The 6,612-nt window shown below is 65.0% G+C and overlaps 1 protein-coding gene across 1 annotated transcript; it reads left to right on the forward strand.

Annotated features, from left to right (window-relative positions):
- The first annotated feature begins 1,072 nt into the window (after window positions 1-1,072).
- Window positions 1,073-5,141, forward strand: IRX4 (iroquois homeobox 4). Its single transcript, XM_032628236.1, has 5 exons — window positions 1,073-1,117; window positions 1,613-1,864; window positions 2,912-3,024; window positions 3,572-3,900; window positions 4,312-5,141. Exons 1-5 carry the CDS (start codon window positions 1,073-1,075, stop codon window positions 5,139-5,141), a joined length of 1,569 nt encoding a protein of 522 aa, XP_032484127.1.
- Window positions 5,142-6,612: the final 1,471 nt, after the last annotated feature.

The following is a 6,612-nucleotide window of genomic DNA, read 5'->3' on the forward strand; positions in this document are numbered from 1 at the left end:
CGGCCCGCGGGAGCGGGTGGAGGAGCAAAGGGAGGGCCCGTGCGCCGAGCTGGAACTTGCTGGGCGAGGAGGGGGTTGTTCCCCGGGAACACGGCGGCCGAGAATGGCAAGCCCTCTTGGCCCACCGAGCCCTGGGGCGGCGGGCTCTTGGGAAGGCCCAGACCCACACACTGAGGGCATTCTGGCCTCCAGATGCAGACGCGCTGGTAGCCGCGCTGCTTCTGGAATTGCAGCCCGGTGTAGGGTTCGAACCGGTGGGAGGCTTTGCTGAGTCCCGGTTAAACAATAGTGGGGCCCGCGCCGCCTTCCTTCGCCGCGCGCCGGCCCGCGGAGCTGCCTTCCTTCCGCCTGGAGGGGCGCGCGGAGAGCGGAGGCCCGGCCGGCCGGCTGCGCCAGCGCGCGGCTAATCTTAACTGTTGATTACGTCTCCGGTGAAGACTCCCTCGTAGACCCCTCATATGCCTCATTTGTAATTGAGACTAATGATGACGGTGGGGTGGGAAAGGAGCAGCTGCTCATTAATTAATTTCTAATTAAAAGTGCCTCCCCTCCTCTGTGACTAAGGAGAAACACGGTTCGTCGGGGCGCCATTGACTCCGCGGATGAAATTCATTTGTTACAGCCGTGCGCCCTCCGCCCGGGGCTGCGCGGCCGAGCGACCCACGCGTCTGCCGCCCGGCCGGGCTGCGCGGAGTGGGGCTGACGTCAGAGCCTCCGCCGCTTAAAGCCGCGCGCAGCTGACTTGACGGATTCGCACGACTCATTGTTTGTTTTTTTTTTTTTTTTCCTTTTTTACAAAATATGTATTTGTGTCGCCGCTGCGAGGCCGGTCGGTCCCAGAGCCCCCTGGAGGCTCCGGACTGTGAAGCTAAAAGGATCTACGCGTCCGTCGCGGCTCCCTTTCCTACCCAGTTAGAAAAGTTTGCGGAGCGCGTGTCTGAATTAACCCGCTCTTCTGCTTTGCCCGCCCAGCGCCTAGAAGCCGGCGGCCCCGGAGCAGTGGCCGCGCCACGCCGTCCCCCTCGCGCAGGACCTCGCCGGCCCCGCCCGTCGACCCCGGGCCGCGCCCGCCATGTCCTACCCGCAGTTTGGGTACCCCTACTCCTCGGCACCCCAGGTAAGGGGGCCCCGCTAGGCCAGCAACTCGCTGTCGCCTCGCAGTGAGCAGGGTCTGTGCCACGTACCCCTCGCGCCCGACCCGGGGGAGGGCAGAGGCGCTGAGGAAATCCGACCGGCAGGGCCCCATATCCCGCTTCGTTTGTCCTCCACCCCCTCCTGGGCTCTGAGGCTGCGCCCCCGGGGAGCCCAGCGACCCGGGATAGACGTGTACAAGAGGGCGTGAGCCCTGCGGCCTTGGAAACCAACACCCCACCCCCTCCACCCCGGGGAGGGTGTGAACATTCCGGGCCAGGTCGGGCTGGGCCCCGTGTGGCTGGAGGAGGCCAGGAGCACAAGCTCGCCACGGGAAGGAACGCGCGGCCCGCTGTGGATGGCGGGAGCACCGAGGACACGGGGTGCGCGCTCCTGGGCTGCACGTGGGGCGGACTGAGGCCCAGGGCAGCAGCCTCGCGCCCGGGGGCCCCGCCCTTCCTCGCGGCCCCTCTCTCCACAGTTCCTGATGACCACCAACTCCCTGAGCACGTGCTGCGAATCCGGTGGCCGCACGCTGGCCGACTCCAGGCCGTCTGCCTCAGCCCAGGCGCCCGTCTACTGCCCGGTCTACGAGAGCCGGCTGCTGGCCACCGCGCGCCACGAGCTGAACTCGGCGGCGGCGCTTGGCGTCTATGGGGGCCCCTACGGCGGCTCGCAGGGCTACGGCAACTACGTGACCTACGGTTCTGAGGCGTCTGCCTTTTACTCGCTGGTAAGGGGAGGGGGTGTTTGTCAAAGCTAATCCGTGCCACGCACGCCCCTACCCCTCGATCTGCCAGACTCACTTTCCCCGCACTCTGGAGGCAAGGGGGTTGGGAGAAGCACACCTTCGACTTTGAGCCGCCTAGCCTGGTCCTTCGGAGCCCCATCATCCCCAGGGTTGGGGTGTCCTGGCAGGTGGGCCATTGTATTTAATGTATTTATTGTTTTCTGCTTGCTATTAAGTTGGGGTCAGATGTCTGGTTCTGTCGGAGCTCGCTCCAGCCTGCTGGGTCCCCTGGGTCCCCTGTCCCTCACTCCTCCCAGTCGCCCTCTTCCTCCCTCCCCCTCACTTCTCCCCTCCTGTCACCACCCCCGTCCCTCCTTCACCCTCCTCCTCTGCTGTCCTCCAGTCGCTCCCCCCTCATCTCTCCCCCTACCTCCTTGCCTCCCCTTCCATCCCCCACCCTCCCCCTTCCCTCCCCCTTCCCTCCCCCACCCTCCCCCATCCCCCTTCCCTTCCCCATCCCCCTTCCCTTCCCCATCCCCCTTCCCTCCCCCATCCTCCCCCTTCCCTCCCCCATCCTCCCCCTTCCCTCCCCCATCCCTTCTTCCCTCCCCATTCCCCCCTTCCCTCCCCCATCCTCCCCTTCCCTCCCCCATCCCCCTTCCCTCCCCATCCCCCTTCCCTCCCCCATCCTCCCCGTCCCTCCCCCATCCTCCCCTTCCCTCCCCCATCCTCCCCGTCCCTCCCCCATTCTCCCCCTTCCCTCCCCCATCCTCCCCGTCCCTCCCCCTATCCTCCCCCCATCCCCCTTCTCCTGTCCCTTATTCCCCCAACACCCCCCAACTCTGCTCCTCCTCACTCCACGTCTTGGGGCTCCTTCGCCGCCTGGGCCCGAGGCAGAGTCTGGGAATGGGTGATGCGGATGGGGGTGGGGAGGATGGGGGCCGGCCCAGTGGTCTGTGGGAGTCAGGCAGGAGCCAGTGATCCTAGGGGAGGGGCTCGAGCTGGGTCGCATCCGGGAAGCTGCGACCCCAGGCTCACCGGCTCCTACAGAACAGCTTCGACTCCAAGGACGCACCGGGATCTGCGCATGCGGGCCTCGCTCCGGCTGCAGCCACAGCCTACTACCCCTACGAGCCGGCGTTGGGCCAGTACCCCTACGACAGGTGAGGGATCTCACCCCTCCTCACTGCCCCTACCCCAACGGAGCACCAGGCCCCGCCCCTACTAGCGCCACGCCCCCACTGAAAGTTTGGGCGGCAGAAGGAGGGGCATTCCTCGGGTCACGTCCAGCTGACCTTGGGTTAGGACCATCCCAGCCTCCTAGCAAGCCGCGCCGCCAGGGTATAAAGGCATCCCATCTCCCCTTCCCCGCCCCCACGCCGTCTGTCCGGACTCCCAAAGCCCTCGCTGCAGTGTGGTTTCCGGGGCCTGATAAAGGAACTCAAAGAGACATAGGTGTACGGAGACAGATGGAGACCTGGCCGGGCCTCGCGCCCGCGCTCCTCCCCCACCCACAGAGACGTCTCTGGCTCCATCTAAGTTTAATCAAATATAAACATTAAAAGGCAGTGCCTGCCTGGGTAAAACCCAGGTCTTGCCACCATAAACACACCTCCACGACCGGGACTGCAGCCGCGTGGGCCTGGCGCTGGCCGCCTGCCCGCGGTGCAGGGGCCGCTGCCGGCGCCCCATTGCGCAGCCTGTCTCCAGGTACGGGACCATGGACAGCGGCACGCGGCGGAAGAACGCCACGCGCGAGACCACCAGCACCCTCAAGGCCTGGCTGCAGGAGCACCGCAAGAACCCCTACCCCACCAAGGGCGAGAAGATCATGCTGGCCATCATCACCAAGATGACCCTCACGCAGGTCTCCACCTGGTTCGCCAACGCGCGCCGGCGCCTCAAGAAGGAGAACAAGATGACGTGGCCGCCGAGGAACAAGTGTGCGGATGAGAAGCGGCCCTACGCGGAGGGCGAGGAGGAAGAGGGGGGCGAGGAGGAAGCCAGGGAGCAGCCCCTCAAGAGCACCAAAGGTGCAGGTGCGTGGCGGGGGGGGTTGGCGATGCGGGGGTGTCGCCTCCCTGTGGCTTCTCGCTGGTTCCTTTCGGAACGGGGCAAACTCCTGGGCCTAGGCGGCAAATTAATGCCCTGGCCCCGAGTGTGCGAGGCCCTGTGCACGAGGGGTCCTGTGGCAGTGAGCTGGGAGCACGCTCAAAGACCCAAAATCACGTTCGAAACACTAGCCCCTGCTGCCTTTGATATGAGGCTGAAATCAGCTAGGTCCGTGTAGGCGTTTGGGAGCCTCTGAGGGGATGGGAGGTAGAATAGAGGCGCAGGTGCTTTGCCTAGCTCCCAGGTGGGCCCGTAACCAGGTCCTTGGAGTGAGGAAGGGCGTTCCGTTAACCTGCCATCCCGTCTCCCTCCACTGGTCACTCTTTATCTCCTGGCAGAGCCCACAGACAAAGAGAAGGATCTGGAGCTCAGCGACTTGGACGACTTCGACCCCCTGGAGGGGGAGCCCCCAGAGTGCGAGCTGAAGCCGCCCTTCCAACCCCTGGATGGAGGCCTGGATCGAGTCCCCACCGTGCCAGACGGCCCCAGCACCCCAGGGAAGGAGGCTCCGGGCGCCCTCCGGATGCCCCTGGCCGCCGGGGGTGGGGCCACTCTGGAACAGGACCTGGAGAGGGCCCGGAGCTGCCTCCGGAGCACGGCGGCTCGGCCGGAGCACCAGGCGGGCGCGGGCGCGGCGGTTGGCCCGCAGGCCTGCGAGCCCAAGCTGGGCTTTGCTCCAGCGGGGGCGTCGGCGGGCCTCGAGGCCAAGCCGCGCATCTGGTCCCTGGCACACACGGCCACCGCGGCCGCCGCCACCGCCCTCGGCCAGACTGAGTTTCCCTCGTGCATGCTCAAGCGCCGTGGCCCCGCTGGCCCTGCGGCCCCCTCCTCGGCGCCCGCCTCCTCCTCGCCTGCGGCCCCGGCTCCCGCCGGTGCCCTGGACAGGCACCAGGACTCCCCGGTAACCAGTCTCAGAAACTGGGTGGACGGGGTCTTCCACGACCCCATCCTCAGACACAGCACTTTGAACCAGGCCTGGGCCACCGCCAAGGGCGCCCTCCTGGACCCGGGGCCGCCGGGCCGCTCGCTGGGGGGGGGCGCCAACGTGCTGACGACGCCCCTGGCGCGCTCCTTCCCGCCCGCCGCGCCCCAAGACGCCCCCGCCTCCGGCGCAGCCAAGGAGCTGCTGGCCACGCCCAAGGCCGGCGGCAAGCCCTTCTGCGCCTAGCTGGCCGCCTGCCTGGGCGAGGAGGCAGCCGGCGCTCGGGCTGCAGGCTCCAACTCTTTTTCTACCGAGTTTCCAAAGTGAGGCAAGAGCTCGGCAAAGCTCAGGTCGCCAACCCACCCTGGAGGGAGGATCTGAACTCGGGCTCCCGGGGCCACGGACAAGCCCCCGGAGCGCCGGGACAGGAGTCCGCCCGGCCGTGCCAAGCTCGGGGACCGAGCAGGATAGGGCTGCTGTCAGAGCAGCAGGGAAACACCCTGAAGCAAAAAGTTTACGTGCAAAAGTTTACACACAGAAGACGTTTCCGTTCCGAGGCCTGTCTGTGTACCTGTCTGCTTTGGGTTGAGGCTTTGCCGCCGTTCCTTGTGAAGAGTCCTCAGCCTGCCGGCCTTCCGATTCCATCCTCAGCGTATACTTTTCACCAACAACACTTCCACCGAGTTTACACTATTGCACACAACTCGATAAAATTATGTTTTTTTTAATGTATGTTCACACCGATAATTGCCTGCTTCAGAGGCTGATATAACAAAACCAATAAAACCGAGTGATGGTGTTTGCATTGCAAAATGAACGCATTTGAAACCTAGGGATTTGGAAACTTGGAAGAGGAAAGCTGCCCATCCCCGAGGGCAGGAGTGGGGAGGGCTGCTGACGCAGAATTGTCACTGGAGTTGCTTGCAGAGCCCAAGACTTAAAGCCATTGTTTTAAAAAGATAGTCACAGTAAACTTACAGGATTCTGTTGAATTCCCGAATAGAAGGCGATGAGAGACCCCAAACTTTTCAACTCTCTCCCATTGCCAGACTCCAGAATTTTGAGAAAGTAAAAGTTTCTTTGGCTAGATACGAATAACCTTTAAACTTCCAAGTTCCCTGGAACTGTGCCCTGGTGGGGAAGGGATGCGGGGCCGTCACTGCCCTCGGCCTCTCCTGGGCGGGAGCGAGGTGCCCTCCTTGACGCTGCGGCCTCCTAACTCCGCCTCCGGGGGGGGAGGGGCGGGAACCTGCCAAGATGCTCTCAGCCTGTGAGTGCGGCTCAGGGAGAGGGAAGAGCTTAGCAGGCCGAAGACCCCAGGCGGGGCTGCAAGGAAGGGCCTAGGGGTGGTGCGGGAGGACGTGAGCCTCTCCGGCCTCCCGTAGGGTTCTGTGGACCCCTGGCTTCGCCCAGAAACCCGGTTCCCCCACCACGGCAGAGCCCAGCTCGCTGGCAGCCAGAAGGTCTGATCTGGAGGAAAATCGCTGGCTTCCTCCCCACGGTGGATTCTGCGCAGTTCCCCGACCCCCCCACAGGCTTCTGCCCCCGCCCCCGCAGCCCGCGCAAACGCCCCTCGAGGGCGGCAGGCGAGCGTGAACTGGACTCAGCGCGGTCCGCTAGCCTGCAAGCCCTCTGCTTAAGGCTGTACTGGGCCTCACAGAAGCCGAGGTGCCCGGAGGAAGGACGGGCCGCCAGGCAGGAGCCTGCAAGGGTGGAG

The sequence above is a fragment of the Phocoena sinus genome, chromosome 3 (assembly GCF_008692025.1).
Source record: "Phocoena sinus isolate mPhoSin1 chromosome 3, mPhoSin1.pri, whole genome shotgun sequence".
NCBI lineage: Eukaryota > Metazoa > Chordata > Mammalia > Artiodactyla > Phocoenidae > Phocoena > Phocoena sinus.

Coding starts and splice junctions, on each gene's coding strand:
- IRX4 (XM_032628236.1), top strand. CDS start 1,073: ATGTCCTACCCGCAGTTTGGGTACCCCTACTCCTCGGCACCCCAG. Junction 1,118..1,612: donor CCTACTCCTCGGCACCCCAG/GTAAGGGGGCCC, acceptor CTCTCTCCACAG/TTCCTGATGACCACCAACTC. Junction 3,025..3,571: donor GGCCAGTACCCCTACGACAG/GTGAGGGATCTC, acceptor GCCTGTCTCCAG/GTACGGGACCATGGACAGCG.